This window comes from Abrus precatorius, unplaced genomic scaffold, assembly GCF_003935025.1.
Source record: "Abrus precatorius isolate BTA unplaced genomic scaffold, Abrus_2018 Scaffold10, whole genome shotgun sequence".
Classification (NCBI taxonomy): Eukaryota; Viridiplantae; Streptophyta; class Magnoliopsida; order Fabales; family Fabaceae; genus Abrus; species Abrus precatorius.
This window is the reverse complement of record NW_020874292.1, coordinates 4044438-4064633: the sequence shown is the minus strand read 5'-3', so window position 1 is coordinate 4064633 and position 20196 is coordinate 4044438. Positions and strand designations below refer to the sequence as shown.

The window sequence follows — 20196 nt, the reverse complement described above, 5'->3', positions numbered from 1 at the left end:
ACGTGTCTGTTCTAGTTTTCCATTATATATATATATAGAGAGAGATGTATGTGTGTATTTGTTTTTGCGGCGTGAGAACGGTATCGTAGAAGTACTGTTGGAAATTGAGAACTAATATAATGTCATGAATAATTTAATTTTTTTCTATCTTTTAAACTTAAACATTTTTTAAAATTATTAAATAATAAATACGTGTATTTTTAATTTAATACTTTTTTATAAATTTTTTTTTTTAAATATATAGAAAGATCTAATATTACATCGGATTTGCTAATGAAATGGTTCCCTTCATAATTATTTAGTTCAAATCAATCACGTTCAAAGGAGCCAACCCAAAAAAGACCTTCCTTCCAATTAGGATTGCATTTATCTTTTATGCTTCCACAGAAAAGAAAAATAATACATATGGTATCATCAAGAAAATAAAATAAGATATATTTTTAATTTTTTTAGGTTAAATTATATATTTAATTTTTTTATAATTTAAAAAATTTAGTCTTTATAATTAAAAAAATTATATATTAAACATTATAAAAAAAAACTAATTTCATTCTAGTCGTATTTTCAAATAGTAACAATTTAAAAAGTTATTTTAATTTTCATAAATGTATTAAAGATATAAAAAAATTTGTGACTTTAAAAATGATTTAAAAAGATATGGTCAAAATTAAAAATATTAAAATAAAAATAAAAAAGAAAAATTATGATAAGAATATGATAAATTAAACAACTAAAAATATTTAAAAATATTAAAAATAATAAAGACAAATTAAAATATAAAGTCCTATCATAATAATTTTTATTACATAGATTTTAAGTGAAAATACATTAATTTATATAATGAAATTAAATATTATGAATTTAAAAAGTATAAAATATAATACAAAACTTTTTTAAAGAATTTGAAATACTTTCTTAAAACAGTGAAAAATTTTAATCATAAAGATAGAAACAAAATCATAAATAATTTTTTCTTTTTATTTATCATGAAGGATTGAGAATTCTCAAAGAAGATGGACTTCTGTCAGAACCTCTTAATGATCCTGATCTAATCACTTAACCTCCTCTTTCATGAGCTTAAATCATGTTGATATCAAAATAAATTAAAAATAAATTTAAATAATCTTTTTTTAGTAAACAAGTTTAATCAATGTATTAGAAGCAAATATAACATAAGTAAGGAACACAATGAGACTCATTCGGTTGATACAACAGTAAAAAAAAACTTATGATAAGAAAATAAATTACTAAATAAATAATTATGAATTTAAGTATAAATATTTGTGCATAAAAAATTATGACAACAAGGGGGTTGGTCTTAAACTAAAACAAGTAGAGGCACCTAAATAAATAAGGTCTCAAAAAATTTTATTCATTATAAGTATTATTTTTTAAAAAATAAAAGAAAGTTATATATTATTTAATAGGTAATATTTAAATTGAAAATCTTTTGTCTCATATTTTATTATTTTGTTCTTAACTAATATTTATTTCATTTATATCTTATTTTAAATGGTAAAGTCTAAAAGATTGTTATGCATTTTATTATTAGTATTACTAATGTTACCAAGTTTTTAATTAAGATATTTTGTCTCTTAACACTCAAATTCTCTTTTTCAAAAGTACAGCAACATTGTAATATTTGAGAATGATTAAAAAAATTAGTAATAGTAGGTCTCATGGTAATGAAAAACTTATAATTTATTTTTTTTTAAAAATCAAAAGAAACTTTGCATGTTTTAATACATTCAATTATGTATGAAGACGTGATTCTTCTGTAATATAGAGAAGTTTTTCAATACTAAAAAAAACAAGATACCTAAGATTAATTAACTTTATTATTAATTAAAAATTAAATAATATTAATTATGATAATTTTGAAGCTCTTAATTATTTAAAAAGAAAATGTTTCGTGAATAATAATAAAGTTATCTCTTCTAACATTAGAACATATTTTTAAAATACATGTATATAAAAGAGACAATTATATACGATATTAATTTGTATATATTCAAATAATAAAATTATATATATAAAAAAATAGAGCAGTTTATAGTGGATGATGAAAAGTCACACGCCACTTATATAATCATTTTATTTTGTAAAGAATAAAACGAGTAAAAACACTTTTTCGGTGCTTTGTTTTTTTTTTCACTTTATTATTACTCCCTACTTTTCCCTTTATATGAATTTGCCGAGGACAAACAATCTCTCTCATTATTGTGTTTCAACGTTAGTAGAAGACAAATTTCAGATACAAGATCACATTCGTGTCTTTTTGCTGAAAATCACAGCCAATGTTTCGTTTTAATACATTCAACGAAGTTATAGTGTATAATCGAAACTTGAAGAACTAAATTGCAAGATTTATTAATTTATTTATATTAATTTAAATAATTTAATTTTTTCCTCATATGTTTATCAACTAATGAGCCCGAACGAATCAAATAAAAAAGAAACTATAATTTAGAATTGACATAAAAAAAATCATGAAATGCATAGACTAGGAATTTTAAACAAGGCATGAGTCTAATGCATAATATTACATGTCAAAATTATGTATGTACAACATGCCCTCTTAATCATAAAAAAAATAATAAATTTTTATGACAAAATTAAAGGTTTTATCATATTAAAATATGAAAACATAAAAGGTATTCGTATTTTTAGTAAAAAAAAAAAACTATAATTTTAGGATATTTAAAATGAGTCCTCAAAGTTTACGTTAACATCTTCTCAAGAAAAACCAAGTACCATGACATGATCATACAAGAAAAACTGAAAAACACGATCAAGCTTCAATTTGCCAACAATCTCTCCAACTTTAGATAGTTCAAATTCATGGTCTGCTACGATACCACCATTTGAATCAAGCTCGTATTATTTGATCAATTAGCTATACACATTAATCAATGCATTACTTTAACTTTTAAATACCCCACCATACAGTAGACGCCAAGCACCATGATTAAACCACAAGAGGAGTGGATGAACACCCACAGTACAAATGATTTCTTCAAAGCGATGAAAACTTCACTCTTGGCCGGTTTCCTCTCCAAAAGCAAATGATTATGAAACTTTTAAAAAAATTAATTTTAATCATTTATTTATAATTATACGATACAAATTTATATCATTTTCATATAAAAATATTTTCACCAAATACATCCCTTTTATATATTCTTTAGTAAAAAACAAAAAGCTAAAGAACATGCTACACGCACAAATAAGAATAGCAAGTTAATGTCACGATGAAATAGTTAGTCTGCTTCCTAAAGAACAATTATAAGTATAAAAACAAATCTAAAACACTTGGTTGAATGATTAAACTCATTAAGCTATACTTAAAGCGCAATTTACATAAACTTATTATCAAATATTTATAAAAGAAGAAAATAAAAATACAAAATACATCACACTTGTTCCATAAAATAATATGCATAAATTGATTTTAACTTATAAAAAAAATATTATTTTATTTTATTTTAAATTTTTTTGGTGTTGAGAAATTTATTTAAACTAAACCCCAAGACTTTCTATTCTCAGTTGAGAAATGGAAATTTGATTTCCGAGTTTACACTGAGTTCAGCTCCTAGTCTCCATCTTTCTTTTGAACCAGTTTGTCTATTAACTCAGCTGCTTCTTGAACAGTTGTTATCAATTCAGAGTTCTCATCGTCAACGCTAATGCCAAACTCTTCCTCCAAACTTGTCACTATTTCCACCTGTCATAATCATATGTTCATACCAAAGCAATCAGAGTTTATCAACTATAACTATGCTACCTTTAACAATGAACATTTAACTTTCGGACTAAAAATATCAGAGATTTCTCCAATAATGCTCAATTTTATGCCTTGTTAATTACTTGCTAATCAACCAAACAGACCTTCGTTATTGAAGTTTAAAAATTGTAAATATTCACTTTAATGATCCTATAATAACTTTTTTTTTTATTAATTTTCATAAATTTAAAAAATAATCCTTGTTATCACTTTAATAAATATTCTATGGTCCTTTTTATAAGAAATAAAAGACTAAATCATCAAAATTAAATAAAATATTTAAGTCAGTTATGTTTTTTATAAATATAAATTTTATTTCAAGAATACATATGATATTAAATAGTATAATTAGTAATTTTTATATTTAATAATACTAATAAAATAAAAGTATAAAAAATTTAATAATTAATACATCTTAAATCTATTATTTATTTTTTATAATAAGAATAAAAAAAAAATCTATTTTGTTTCTTTTTAAACCGAAAGTAGCAGCATATATGATACTTCATCAATAAAAACTATTATAAAATTCATATTTTACTCAATTAAAAATGCTCGGTGAAAATATGAATCTTACAGTGTCAAGGGAATCAGCACCAAGAGCTGAGAACTTGATTTGTGGGGTAAGCTCAGATTGAAGTGGCAGAGCAAGTCTTTTTCTCACAATCTCACAAACTTTCTGCACTGTCTCAGGCTGTGCCTGGATCGTCACAAGAGATTTATGTGCCAAAATAAGTTATGATTTTTCAGTGCAAAATTTATATGTAGATGGAAATAAAACTTACTGCACAAGAGATGCGGGTTTTCAAAGAAGGAAAACTCCTTCTAGTCCATCCCACAGTGAGAGTGACTGTCCTCAAACTTGAAATTCTGCAAGAAGCCTGCGTCGTTTAATATCCAAACACACTTTTCATTCCTTTATTATTTCATAATAATTAGATGTCAGCGTACTAAGTCATGGATTGTGTCACTTATCATATGATCTGTTTGTTCCAGGAGAAAGAAAATTATTAAAAATAAACATTCACTTGAAGAATAAATAAAAAGAGAACAAAAATTTAGATCTCCAGTGGTTTAGTTTTATGTTTTGAAAATTTTAAAATATAAAACAAGTATTTTATTTTTTCTTTCAGTTTTTTATTTTGAAATTTAAAACATACAAATTACTTGTTATATATTTAAATTTATTTATTAGAATGATGATAATAAAAAATCAAAATAAGTGATAGATGGTCATAGTGGTTGTAGTGATGACTATAATAAAAGCTAATAATAGTTGTTGTATAATAATGAAAATAGTAGTTATAACAAAGACTATAATAAGAGTGATAATAAATGTTGTAATGATGCTAGAGACGAATGATTTTAGCAGTGATAATGATGGTAATAATAGTTAATAAAAGTGTATCAACGAAGAAGTGGTAATAGATGGTCATAATAGTGGCGATGATAAAAACTAACAGTAGTTATATATCGATAACAATAATAGTTATAACAAAAACAACAATAAGAACTATAACAAAAGTTATAAAAGTGCAATAATGTTAGAAGTGAATGATTGTAGTAGTGATAATGATGGTGGTAATAGTCAATGAAATAATAATAATGAAGACAATAATAATGGTGATAAATGATCGTAGTGTTGTAATGATAGCGATGATAAAAGCTAATAATAATTGTAAAATGATAACAATAGTGATTATAGCAAAGACCGTCAGAGTGATAGAAAAAGTTGTAAAAGTATAATGATGTTAGAGGTGAATGATTGTAGTAGTGATAATGATATAATAATAATAAATGAAAGTGTACTAATGAAGATAGTAATTGGTGGTAGTAAAAGTATTCATAACAGTGGTGCTAATGACAATAATAGGTAATTAGGGTTATAAAAAAATAATAATAAAGTGGTAATTATGATAATAGTAATAATAATGATAGTAATAATTAATTATAAAGATAGTTATGGTGTCTCAATAATAAGAGTTGCAACAATAATAATAATGACAATTAACAATAGTAAAAATAATAATGATAGTGACAATGAATGGTAGTTGTTATAGACAAAAAATGATAAAAATGGTAGTATATATAGAAAATGTACAATAGTGATAATGTTGTAGATAAAACTGATAAATTAATAATGACATCCATAAGGTGATAGTGAGTGATAATAATAAAAGTAATAATATCAAATAATAATAGTAGTGATGCAGCAATAATATACTAAAAGTAGTAGAAATAATATTAACAATGTAATGGCAATACTAACAAGAATAGTTAGTACATATAAGTAATAACATTAAATAAAGTAAGATAACAATGATAATAGCACTAACTAAAATGATTGGTTAGTCTATTAACCGCCACAATAAATATAAAGTAATCATAGTTGTGCAATGATAATAATTATAGTACAAATTAATAATAAAGATAACTTATAAGTCTTACGAGAAATATAAGGTGATTAAATAAATTTTTATATAACTAAACATCAAAATTTAAAACAATTTTTAAAGTTTAAAAAAATTAATTTCATTCTATTTTAATCAAATATTTTATTTTTAATTTTACATTTAAAAACATAACACTAAAAACTTACCAATACCTCAATAAAACTATTAAAATTTAACTTTTAAAAAGTAAGTTTATATATATATATATATATATTTTAATCTTTTCTTTAACTAAACAAAAAGAAAAAAAATTTGTACCATTCGCTATTCAGTTTCTTTCGCTATTTTTTCCGTTTCCAAATAAACCATTGCACAACATCATAATTAAGAATTTCAGTGGTTTTAACTTATTGACAATCATTATCCCAGCTGAATTACTTGACTTTTTTCTAGTGTACAATGTATACTGTCATATTTTATCATTTTAGCATTGAATGAGACATTCCACGCCTTTACTAAATGCCAAAATATTCGTTTCAGGAACAGTTGACCTATTCTTCAGTCTAAACTCTGAGTCACTGTCTCAATCTAATTAGGAAAGGTAATATATCTCATTAATCCTTGATATTATGGGCTTCGTATCAATTAACATTTTTTAAAATTACAAAAAGTATCGATTTGGTCTTTGAAATCAATTTTTTTTAATAATCTAATACAATATATTGTATAAAATATTAGGGGTAATCTAGTACAAATACATAGAAGTTACAATGCTTAAAAAAGTAACTAGTGTATACAAAACCTCACCAAATACACAATTATTATATTCATTTGAAATCATTAAATATAAATCATTTTAATTTTTGTTTCGTAACTTTAAAATCTAAAATAACCATCGTTTAACAATTTCAAAATTAAAATAATATTTTTATAAATTTGAATAGTAAATTAATCAATATTGATAAGTTCATAAACTAATGCGATATGTTAATCAATAAACTGCGGTGCACATTGTACCTAAAACTGCTACATAATAGCACATTAACCCAAAGTCCAAAAATGAAACTTGTTAGTGTAGAGATAGATAAAATAATGAAATAATAAGAGAAATAATGCATCTATTTAAGAGTCGGGGTTTTTGAACCTGGATGGTATTGTTAGGCAGATTCGAGAGGATTCGAAACTCAGAGAAGTGGCTGAAGAAAAGGCCATTGAAAGTGAGGTAAAGGTACAAGCAAATTCTGAAGGCTAAAAAGACAAAGATTGAGTTTATGTTGATGAAGTAGCAAGTTTCTAAGACTATTTATTGGAACCATAGGAATTGATATAACGAGTGGTAACTGGTAGTGAGCAAGGTTGTGCTTTGTTGTTAGAGTCACGCCATGTCCCGCATTGAGTAGAAAGAAAGAGTGGCGCTCATTGTGCTTTGGTAGAGAATGCAAGAGGCAGAGATGCTTACGTGGCAGTTACTTGTGGGGCCACTTCGGATGAAAGTTGTGCATATGGGAATTGGCTTTGCCACGTGGCACCCCAGTGGCAGAAGAGCGTTGGGAGAGGCGACAGTAAAAATGGCATGGCTGGAATTCAAGTGTACTGGTGTGGTGCTAGAATGAGAATCATAGGATACAAGTAAATCAATTTTTTTTATAAATTAAAATCAACTCATGAGTCATGAACGTTATAAAATAAAAAACTAATCTAGCTTTTCTTAAAATTGACGTATAATTATCTTTAACTTGTGAAATAAATTTGATTATTTTACATATGTTGTTTTCAATGAATACTTATTAAAAAGATATATTAACACTAAACCTTGTACAAAATCCTTTTCTTTTGTTTTTCTCTTTGTATTCTTAAATGTCCTAAATTATTACGTTAGGTTTGATAATTTAGTCTTAATAATAGAATGAAATGTGATATAAAAATTGTGCCTGCGTAGGAACTTAACGCATTTAAATATGGAGTTCAAATGTGTATGAAAAATAACTGAAGAGAGTTTTACCTCCGGTAAATCCATCCCATTTGTTTGAATCTTTCAATAATAAAAGAATAATTTTAAAAAATAAATTTTCTCATTTTTAAAATTAATTAAATTCAAATGAAATCAAGTACCGTTCTATCTATTTTATCCATTGTCATTAATTCAAAATAATTATAATATTTTAAACAATTTTGTTAAATTCAATATTTATTATTGATTTTAAACACCTAAATATAATCATTTTTATTAAAAGATGTTAATTAAATTACATATAGACAAATATAATGTACTTTTTAAATAAAATATTGCTATAAATAAAAACGATAAAAGACAGAGAAGGAACAAAATATAACACTGATAGGGAATAATTCTCTCTCTATATATAAGAGATGAAAACAATTATATAGTATATTTATACAATTGATCACAATTAGGATATGATCAAAATAGTAGCAATTTTCTTATAATAAAGGATATTTACAACCTATGATTATAGCTCACTATTTCTAGAAACTACCATAGAATTTCAATAGCTATCTATTTACAAATCAGCATCTGATTAGGTCAAGGAATCATGGGCCTTGTGAGATTGCTTTGGACTTATTTCTGTTAACCCCCACAAGCTAGAGGTGGGTAGAATTCTACTAATTCCAGTTTGGATACATTAGAGCGAAAAGATTGAGGAGGTAAAGCTTTAGTGAACATGTTCGCAAGTTGATGACAAGAAGGGACAGGAAGCAGTTTCATCAAACCGGCTTGAAGCTTCTCACGGATAATGTGACAGTTGATTTTCAAGTGCTTTGTGCGTTCATGAAAAACTGGGTTTGCAGCGATATGGAAAGCACTTTGATCGTCACAATATAATACTGCAGACTTGGAGCAATTAACTTGTAAATCAGTGAGCAAATATGACATCCATTGCAACTCACAAGTGCTAGTGGCTAGAGCTCTATACTTTGCTTCCGAGGATGACCGAGACACTATGCTTTGTTTCTTGGCTTTCCATGATACCAAGGAAGAAGCAATATCCTGTAATCGAGCGTCTAGTGTCAACACAAGTTGCCTAATCGACATCACTAAAACCAATGAGATGGGGTAATGAATCTCTCTTGAATAAAAGACCTTTGTTCAGGTAACTCTTAAGATATCTTAAAACTCTTCTAGCAGCACCAAGATGTGACTTTGTTGGACAAGCCATGAATTGGCTAAGTTGTTCAGTTGCAAATGTTATATCCGGCCTTGTTATGGTGAGATAAATTAAACGACCAACAAGTCATCTATATTGCATCAAATCATCAAGTATGCGCTAGAATCTTCTTGACGAAGTCTTAATGAGCTATCCATAGGTGTAGTACTTGGCTTACACCCTAGCATCCCAGAATCAACAAGTAATTCAAGACAATACTTTCGTTGTGAAACATAAATTCCCTCATCAGAATGATTCACTTCCAGACCAAGAAAATATTTTAACTTTCCTAAATCTCTCACACGAAATTTGGAATGAAGAATATATTTAATTTGGGCTATTTCAGAATTTGAGTTTCCAGTAATTACTATGTCATCCATATAGATTAATAATGTTGTAAACTTACCACCATTATGTTTCACAAACAAACTATGGTCTGCATGAGCTTGTTTAAAACCAGAAGAAATTAATAGTTTAGAGAGTTTCTCATACCATTTGCGGCTGGCTTGCTTAAGCCCGTATAAAGACTTCTTCAGTTTGCAACACTGAGATGACCCATGACCGTGCAGACCTGGAGGTATTTGCATGAAGACCTCCTTATCGAGATCTCCATGAAGAAACGTGTAACAGAATTTGAGAACTAACTAGCAAGTGTACTAGGTAGTTGTAGCAAGTAATAAAATATGAGCCCCAAGTATCGTCCACAAGGATTTTATTTCAATTACCATTTCATAATTCAACAATTAGTTGAACAAAATATTTCATTGAGAGGTTTGTAACATGTGAGAGTAAGAAATAAAGACAATTGAAAGGTGATGGAATTGTTGTAAAAATAGAATACGAAATTTGTATTAAGAATATTATGTGAAAAATAGTTAGGAATCACTTCATCAGATTTTCAATTGCAATATAATCATGTTCTAAACTCTTGAGAATTTTAATTGATTGCTAATCAAGTTCACTTCTTTAACTAAAGGACAATTCCTTGCCTCATTGATCCTAATACCTAATTAAACCTCCCAAATCCCTTAAGTGAAATTTAATCAAATATTATATTAAGTTCTGAAAATTATAGGATTATTAGATCATGATACTTATTCTTAAGATCTTAATAACCTAGATATATGATTCAGATTTGAGAAATAAACTAAATTTTCATTGATAAAAATTCCTCTAAATTCAATTGAATGAAGGATTAGTTCACAACTGCATTAAGAACAGAATCACATACTCAATTCAATTAAAATCTCAAGATTCAATCCACAATTACATCACAACATCAAATCTGGATCCATAGATCCCTAACCAAAAAGGTTTAGAATAACATTACAATGGAGAAAGGATAAGTAAGAGAAGAAGAAGACAAGAAGCAGAAGAACATCTTCCAAAGACCTAATCTTCACTCTGATTCCTCTAGAAATGAAGCTTGAAAGTCGCCCCCAATCTCTCTTTCTGACTTTCTTTGGAAGTTAAAACAGTTATAAAGTAAAAAATAACAAAAATGAACCAAAAGTCCCTTTTTCTGAACCTCTAACTTCTATTTATATGATTTTTCTCACCTTTTGCTTTTCTACATGTTATACTTTGAGAATTCTAGCATCAAAAGTCTTTTAGAAGCTTCTAAAATTGATTTAAGAACTCAAATCGTCCAAAGTTGACACTTAGAAGTGATATTTAAAATTCTGTTATTTTTGCGTAGCTACTCTAGGCATTTGAAGTGGCTACGCGCTAACTGCGTAGCTACTCTGGACGCTTGAAGTGGCTACGCAAACTGCGTAGCTACTATGATCACTTGAAGTAGCTACGCGCATTGTATAGTTCTGAATTAGCCTTGGGCGTAGCTACTCTGAACGCTTAAAGTGGTTACGCGCTGTGCGTAGCTACTCTAGGCACTTGAAGTGGCTACGCGCTCAATTGCGTAGCTACTCTGAACACTTGAAGCAACTACTCTGATGATCTTCATGAATTTTTTTCTTTAAAGTGTTCACTTTATGTACTCAGAGTGATTACGCTCTTCATATAACACTTGATTCTTCATCTTTTAAGCTCAATTCCTCTACTTTCTTCACTTCAATCTTCAACTCAAATTCTCAGCTCAAGCTTCTGCACAAGGATTAAGTCACTTTTGAGTTAAATTGTTCAGAATTGGACTAAAATCTAAAATTCTAAACTATTTATACAATTATGAATATTAATGCAATTTTTATTATATTTTCAAGTTTACTTAGCACTTTACTACTTATTTATTAACAAAATCATACTAAAAATTATGGTAAAATGTGGATTTATCAAAACGCATTGCTAACATTCATTTGCTGAATTTTTCATTTGTTGATGGATGTTAATGCCATGATGATCCGAATGGTGGCCATTTTAACAACAGGGGAGAAGGTTTCAGAGAAATCGATACCTTCGATTTGGGAATACCCCTTTGCAACTAACCTGGCTTTGTACCTTTCGACGCTCCCATCCAATTTCCTTTTTATCTTGTATACCCATTTACACCCAATTGGCTTCACATTCTTGGGTGTTTCAACAATAACTTATGTGTCATTCTGTTTCAGAGCCTCAATGTCATCCCTCATGGCCTCTTTCCAACACTATTGCAAGATTGCCTTTTGATAACTACGGGGCTCCATCTCAGAGGACAGATTCATGATGTAGTGAAGCGTAGACTCAGATATATTGGACAAGGCAGATTGAATATGATATAGACACACTGATGATAATTGGTTTGATTGAGTCTCAACAAAGCAGATATAATCTGCAAGACGCACATTGGGTTTGTGTGGACGAGTAGAATGATGAACGGTAACAGGTGGTTGAATAATGGGAGATTGAGATTGTGGTGAGAGAGAAGGAGAATCAATGGTGGACTTATACGTTTGTGATGGTGAGGATGAAGAAGATGATGCTGGTGTTAGGGTTTCTGGTGATTGTGTCGTTGGTGGAGGAGTATTGGGTGGTTAGGTGGTGTAACATGCAGGAAATTCTGGATTTGGCTCAATTATTGGGCCATCTTTGGTTACTTGAGGGCTCTTTGGCATTATAGAAAAGGACTCTTGTGTATTATTGAAATTATTCTTAATCTGAAAAAAAGGAAAATTTGTCTCATAAAACATTACATTTTTAGATATGAATATTTCTTTTGTATCAAAATCTAAAATTATGTAACCTTTTGTTCCTGTCTAAAATCCAAGAAAACCACCCTGTTTTGATCTAAGATCAAATTTTTGTTGTGACCCATATGTGGATGCAAAACACAAAGAACTAAACACTTTGAGCATTGAAAAATCGGGTTTGTGCTTGTGAAGAAGCTCATAAAGTGTTTGTTTATTAATGACTGGAGATGGGACATGATTGATAAGATAAACCGAGTGTTTTATAGCGAAAGACTAATATTTTTGAGGAATTTGAGATTGGAACATAAGGGCACGAGCAATGTTAAGAATATGTTAGTGTTTACGTTAAACTCGTCCATTTCGTTGAGGGGTATAAATACAACTTGTTTAATGGATGATTCCCTTCGAAGAAAAGAAATCTTTAAGAAAAAATTCAGGACTATTGTCAGAATGCACACATTTTATTTTTGAATCAAATTGATTTTCCACCAAGGCAATGAAATTTTGGACATGAATTTTAACCTAAGATTTTGATTTTAGCAAGACTATCCAAGCATATCTACTATAATCATCCACTATAGTGAGAAAATATTTTTCACCATGAATAGAAGGTATTGAAAATGACCCCCAAATATTCATGTGAATTAAATCAAAAACTTTAGAAGCTCTACTATTACTTGGACAATAAGATAATTTTCTTTGTTTAGCAAAATGACAAATGTCACAATTTTCATTAATATGTGTAGGAATAAAAGAAAATTGTTTGTGTAACATATTGAGACGATTCTTGGAAAGATGACCTAATCTATAATACCAAAGCTTTGAGGATGAGGTGGTGTAGACAATACTATTATTGATTGAGGATATGGTTGGGTTGAGGGCTTTGGCTTGTTGATTAATTTTCAGGTGATAGAGGCCTTGTTTTAAACTAGCTAAACCAATCATCCGCAGCGTGTTCCTGTCCTGTATAGTGCAAAAAAAATCATAAAATATGAGAATATATTTAAAGGAAGTAATTCATTTAGATATGGACAATAAATTGAAACTAAATTTAGGAACAAAAAAGAACATCGTGAATCACAAAGTTTTGAGAAAAATGGACACTTCTAGAAAAATAGGGACAACAGTTTGATTGGGTAGGTTAATTTGAACGAGTTTTATTTTTGAATAGTTAGAAAAATAATGCAAAGATGAAGAAATATGGTCAGTTGCTCCTGAATCTATGATCCAGGGCACTGAATGTGAATTTGTTGTGAAAAAAGCATTTTGTGTCGTGTGTGGATGTGTGGTGTAGAAAACAAATTTGCTACCACTTGACTCAAAATGACGTTTTTGGTGATTTGGGCTTATTTGACTGAGATTGGCCCTGCTAGACTGATTGACTGAGTTAGGCCCAATAGCATCTGAGGAGTTTTTGATTTGTTGTTACGGCTGGATCAAGGCCATGAGAGACTAATATTGGGCCTGAGTAAGAGTGATAGAGTTTTGAGAGGAGACAACATGGTCACCACTGCTAGCCCCTTCCACCATGTCATCAGTGGCGACGCTATTCACAAAAGAAGAATTGCGACTATTGAATTGCGGACGACCAGGATATTTTGGATGGCTAGGTGGGTAGCCATGTTTCCCCCAGCAAACGTCGGTCATATGTCCAGGATGATGGCAGTATGCACACTGCTTAGTGGAGCTAGATTTATTCAACGAACCGCCACCACTGCCACGGCCTTTCCCTGGGTAAGGATGAGCAGCTGCGTTGACAAAGGTGTTGGGCTCTGCAGAAGGAGGAGGTACAGCTTGAAGTTGTCGTTCTTGCTGCACTATCATAGAGAATACCCTGTTGATGGCTGGAAGCGGATCCATGAGAAGGATTTGGGAACGAACTACAGAGAATCGTTCATCGAGTCCTTTTAGGAATCTAATGATGAAATTATGTTGGTGATACTTCGTCTCACAGGAGCAAGAGGAAATAGGCAGTAATTATCAAGCTCTTCCCACAGAGTCTTTAGAGTCGTGTAAAAATCAGAGACAAAACGGTTGTTTTGAGACAGCCTGTAAATTTCTTCATGGAGCTCAGCTATACGAAGAAGATCTCATTGAGAAAATCGCTCACGAAGATCATCCCAAATGTTTGTGGCACACTCGAGGAAAATCACACTTTGAGCAATGGAAGGAGAAATGGAGTTTAAGAGCCAAGACATAATCAATGTATTACATCTCTCCTAAACGGAATGAAGTGGATCAGTTGCAGATGGAACTAGAATGGAGCCTACCAGAAAAGCCATTTTGTTCTTGGACATCAAAGCCATTCGAATGGCACGGGACCAAGAATGATAATTTGTTCCATCAAGGACTGGAACAATAGCAACAGAGGTAGGTCCTTCGCTGGGATGTATAAAATAAAGACTGGAAGGATTGAGAGTTGGATCTTGAAGAGTATTCTTTGGACCAGAACCAGAATCATCATCCTTCTTTGGAGTATTCTTTGGACTGTTGGAAGGTGAAGAAACATTTGCAAAGGCCAAGCATAGCTCCAGGAGGGAGCTCTAATACCATAAAATAATAAAAGACAGAGGAGGAATAGAATATAACACTGATAGAGAATAATTCACTCTCTATATATATGATGAAAGCAATGAAACATTATATATATACAATTGATCATAATTAGGATAGGATCAAAATAGTGCCAATTTTCCTACAATAAAGGATATTTACAACCTATGATTACAGCTCACTATTTCTAGAAACTACCATAGAATTTCAATAGCTATCTATTTACAAATCAGCATCTGATTGGGCCAAGGAATCATGGGCCCTGTGAGATTGCTTTGGACTTATTTCTGTTAAAATACTTAAACTCAACCACTAAGTTATCATTTTCCCATTTAAACAACACTCAAGTAAAAAGAAACCTCTTGTAAAAAATCAGATGTAACTCGAGATTAATGCTATAAACTTATCAAACTAGGGAACATCTTCGCAGTCTGGATTGTTTACAATAGACTACAACAGTCTGTCAAAATAGAAAACAACAATTTACACAAAACAATATAAAAACTGTTATAAACACAAGAAATTCAAAACCATATACCATTCAAATCCATTTAAAATTCTCGAGTGTTCCATTCATTCACTAACAGAATAGTTTTTCCTTAGTGAAATCGGCAATTTACTCGAACTATTGTAGGATAAGGACATCAAAAATTGCTAAAAACACAAGATTTAATGTGAGGTTTAGTATAGGACTGCTCACAGCATACTTGAGATTAGAGAAAATATAACCTTAATTTGGATAAACTTCTAGATAAAAATTTATATAAAATGAATCATATAAAAAAATAAAATTCCTCTAATAAAAAATGTGATAAAAGAATTATTTCTTAATTTTTGGGGAGAGAAAGTACTCCCTAAGCAAAAATCTATATTTTAAATAATAATAATGAAACACATTGCAAACCCAAAAAATAGGCCAAGAGGGAGGGGGAGAGACTCTCCTTTTCAATCGAAAAAGCACTTTCTCCATCATCCGCTGGCTATGTAGCTAGTTTTGGCGCATTGCATAGCAGGGCACGATATTGCACTGATACTCCTTCCTTTCATATGTTGACTATAGAATGATGATAATTCCTGCAGGTAGCGCTTTGTGCCTAAAATTTAGACCTTTTGACAAATTATTCTAATTTTCATAATTTCTTATAAAAACTTCAAACTAGCCTCCCTGTGAAATTCAGTTGCTCTTTGATGACTGGTCTTGATTTTGGTGAAGTGGGTATATGGTATCAAATACAATTCGTGCAAAATACATGTCGAATTTCTTGCATGTTATCCAGAGCTAAGGACTTATAATCAACTTTTCTGCCTTGCTTTGACAAAAATTTCTTATCAGTACTCACTCTCACAAAGTCAAAAATATTGAATGTTGTTAGGTATAATGGAAATGGGATGAATACCTGTAAAATAGACAAAGATTAAGAATACAAATTAAGTTTTTGCATACTCAGTGTATAACACTTATCGGTCAAAAAAGGACATGGCACAAAAATTGAACCTATAGTGTCAAGTTAATTTTAAAGCAAAATCTAGACATAGTGTAATACCCTATATCCCCACTAGTAAATCATGTCAGAGAACATAAAACCATAATATTTACATAATAACACAGAAGACAAATCTCATCAAACACAAATCACAACGTTGATTTTTGAACTGTGAATCATAAATAGTATCAAAACAACACAATAAAATGTGACTTGAAATATATCATACAGACGATAAATAGTGTTCAATGTAATGACTTTAAACTAGGAATTAACAAAACAACTTAAGTCTCAACAAAATCATAAGTCGTAAGTCATAAAGTCTCACAATCAACATATACAGAATCTAATAAATAGAAAACCCATAACACACTAAGTGAGTCATAATTCTTGACTAAATGGTAGTTCATCCTAAGAATACCCCACGTTGTTTGAAGACAAATGATATGGAATCTTTTGTCGATAATAGTATATAATGTTTTTACTTCTTAAGTAACATCGATTCCCTACTTTGCCTTAGGAGAGACGTAAAGTTGATTGCATAAAGCCTATTCTTTAAGAAGAACGAAAATGAAGCAATGATATAGCTAAATAAGGAACTATAGAGTGATCGAGTGACATTGAAAAGTTTTTGTTTCAAAATAATAAATATAAGGAAATGAACCATTAACTGAGCCAAACAAGGTGCATATAGTGATTAAGTGACTGTTTGAAGCCCAAACAAAACTAAGGAAATGGAAAAGATGAAATAGCTGTTTAGGAGTGCTCCTTTAATTCCTTTTCATTTAACAATTTATGCTTGTTTGACTTTTCAATTTCATTCATGAAAATAGGCGGAAAAAAATGCAAAAAGAAAAAAAAATCAACGAATTGTGCAATTCATATTAGTGATACAGAATCACACCAATTCATACACATATCACACAATTCAAAGCCATCTCCAACTCATCATATGATATGAATCAATAGCTTGCCAAATCATATGGAACTGAGTAATTCTACCATGAACTCCTAAACAATAAGAAAAGAGTATATTTCAAATATATGGTTGTTTTGCAATTCAAGCTTGTCTAATAACATCAGACAAGGAATCCATAGATTACAAAATGATAAGTTAATAATCCAAGTAATTACAATTGAATTTTTTACTATCTCAATGAAATGTTTTGTTTTGCAAGAACTTGTTATATATATATATATATATATATATATATATATATATATATATATATATACTATCTTTAGGCCTTCTTTAATAACATCATCAACCATTAGACAAGGAATCCATAAATTACAAAATGATAAGTTAATGTTCTAAGTAACTACAACTGAATTTCTTACTATCTCAATGAAATGATTTTGTTATGTGTGAACTTATTTAATATATATATATATATATATATATATATATATATATATATATATATATATATACACTACATCAACCATCAGATAAGGAATCCATAAATTACAAAAATGATAAGTTAATGTTCTAAGTAACTACAACTGAATTTCTTACTATTTCAAGGAAATGATTTTATTTTGCATGAACTTGTTTAATATGTATATACATATGTACATATATACGTATATGTGTGTATAATGTTTCTATCTCTAGGGCTTCTCTTATTTCAGCTTATGTAATGAAAAAGAAAATTATGTGGGATTGTGGGAATCATTTATAAAAGCATGTTACTTGTTAAAATCTCAGCTTTCAATGCCTTAGCCTCCAGACCCGAAGGATCTAATAATTCAGAAAATCTGACATCATGTGGTTTGTTGATCATCCCTGCTATGTTTACTGATAAATTTCCACCATAATGGATAGCTAGGGTAAATGCAGCAATTGCCAAAGGGTCCCTTGGTCGATCACTTAGTGTTTTATGTAATGCTAGGATACCAACACTGAAAATATTGATTCCAGATTAACTTTGTTTTGTTGACCCAATTGTAATCAGGTTGTCAAGTTTGTGTTCTAACCATGTACATTTGATAATAAAATAAATTGTGTCATTCCACCTAGACTCAAAATAATGGATAGACGAAAAATAATGTTTATATATAATTCTTACCATAAGAGAATTAATTAAAGAAAACTTTAGTTATACTCAAATTTTGAAAGTAACTCTTGAGATTTTTTTTCTTACAGGAAAAAAATAACAAAAACTTTGTATCAAAGAAAACTTAAAATCTTCAGAAATAAAATAGTTATTTTCTGGTCACTGGTGTAAGGCATGTGATTCTGAATTCGGATTATAGCATCACTTAAGACAAAATATTAGCATAGATGACTTTGGGCATTTTAGAAGGAAAGAACCTCCATTCTCATTCCCCATACCCTTTCTGAGGTTCGTTCTAGATCTCATTCAACTATTCAAGTGCAAAAAGAAAAAGTAAAACATTAATTAGTCTTCTAAAGATAAAATTGTCACCAACTAGCGCTTATAATGATTGAACTACCAAACCAGTCCTTTAAAATTTTAAACCTTTACCATATTAGTTGTTTAAAGACTTTGTCACTAAATTAATCCTTCAAAGATTTAATTTTCCATCAAATTAGTTCATCAAAGATTTAAAATATCACCATATTGGTCCTTAAAAAAGATTAAAGTGATGAAAAAAGGAGTTTAACTAGATGATAAATCAGATCTTTGATGAAAATGATCTAAAATATTACTATATTAATCTTTACGAAAGATAAAATCAGTGTTAAAAGACTAAGAGCTTATTTGTTTTTTCTTTTTAAATAGAGTTTTTTGTTTTTAAAATTAAAAAATAGAAAAACTTGCTTGTTAATATAAGTTTTAAAAACTATTTTTAAAAATTAATTTTAATTTTTAATTTTTAAAACAGAAAAACAGAATTGCTATTTAGGTGGTTTTATTTTTATTTTTTTGTTTTTCTTTCTACAACTAATAAAAGCCTAACTAAAAACAATTTTAAAAACTAAATTATCAAATAAAATTTATTTTATTTTATTTTTCTAAAAACAGTTTTATAAAATTGTTTTAAAATATAATTTTTAAAAATTAAAAATTAAAACTAAATCAAACAAACCTTAATTTGGTGATAAAACTTTAGAAGATTAATGTAGTAATGATTTAAATCTTTGGAGGACATACTTGAAATACTTTGATCTTTGTAGGACCAAGTTGAATGTTTTCTCAAAAAGAAAAAAAGAATTGGCCATAGATCATGCAAATCTATTATATAAAATTTTAGACTACTACAACAATAGGGATTGAAACAAACTTGGTGCAACGACAAGGTTATTGTCTGTCACAGATTCAAATCTTGAAAATAGCCTTTCTGCTTGATGGAGTAAAGCTGCATACACTTACCTGTCTTAGACCCATTAGGTGGATGCATCATACACTAGGTCGCCCTTTTAACGGGTATTGAAAAATTGTAACATTATAGTAGCAAAAGGAACACCAAATAAACTGCTCCATTAAAGAAGAAAATTGAAGTTATGGGCTTCAACTGATGACAAATGAATCAGAATATAGAAAACTATATTTACTTAATATGTTGTGTGTCTAATACAAACCACACAATATAGATTTATACTCATTTACAGAATTAAATACAATTAATTTTTACCTAATAATCAAGAATCAAATTTGTAACGGCTAAGGCCCATTCTAACACTCCCCCTCAAGTTAGAGCATATATGTCATATGCACCAAGCTT

General features: G+C 29.2%; 1 protein-coding gene across 1 annotated transcript; it reads right to left on the bottom strand.

Annotated features, from left to right (window-relative positions):
- Window positions 1-3586: 3586 nt before the first annotated feature.
- Window positions 3587-7389, bottom strand: LOC113865717 (acyl carrier protein 1, chloroplastic-like). Its single transcript, XM_027500445.1, has 4 exons — window positions 7322-7389; window positions 4569-4654; window positions 4362-4489; window positions 3587-3724 (listed from the first exon to the last, which is right to left on the bottom strand). Exons 1-4 carry the CDS (start codon window positions 7387-7389, stop codon window positions 3593-3595), a joined length of 414 nt encoding a protein of 137 aa, XP_027356246.1. The 3' UTR covers window positions 3587-3592.
- Between the last annotated feature and the right edge of the window lie 12807 nt (window positions 7390-20196).

What these genes read in the sequence shown, in the direction of transcription:
- LOC113865717 (XM_027500445.1), bottom strand. Translation starts at nt 7,389, where the DNA reads ATGGCCTTTTCTTCAGCCACTTCTCTGAGTTTCGAATCCTCTCGAATC. An exon ending in TGCCTAACAATACCATCCAG is followed by an intron (nt 4,655 to 7,321) that starts GTTCAAAAACCC and finishes GGCTTCTTGCAG; the next exon opens with AATTTCAAGTTTGAGGACAG. An exon ending in GTGCTGATTCCCTTGACACT is followed by an intron (nt 3,725 to 4,361) that starts GTAAGATTCATA and finishes TGATTATGACAG; the next exon opens with GTGGAAATAGTGACAAGTTT.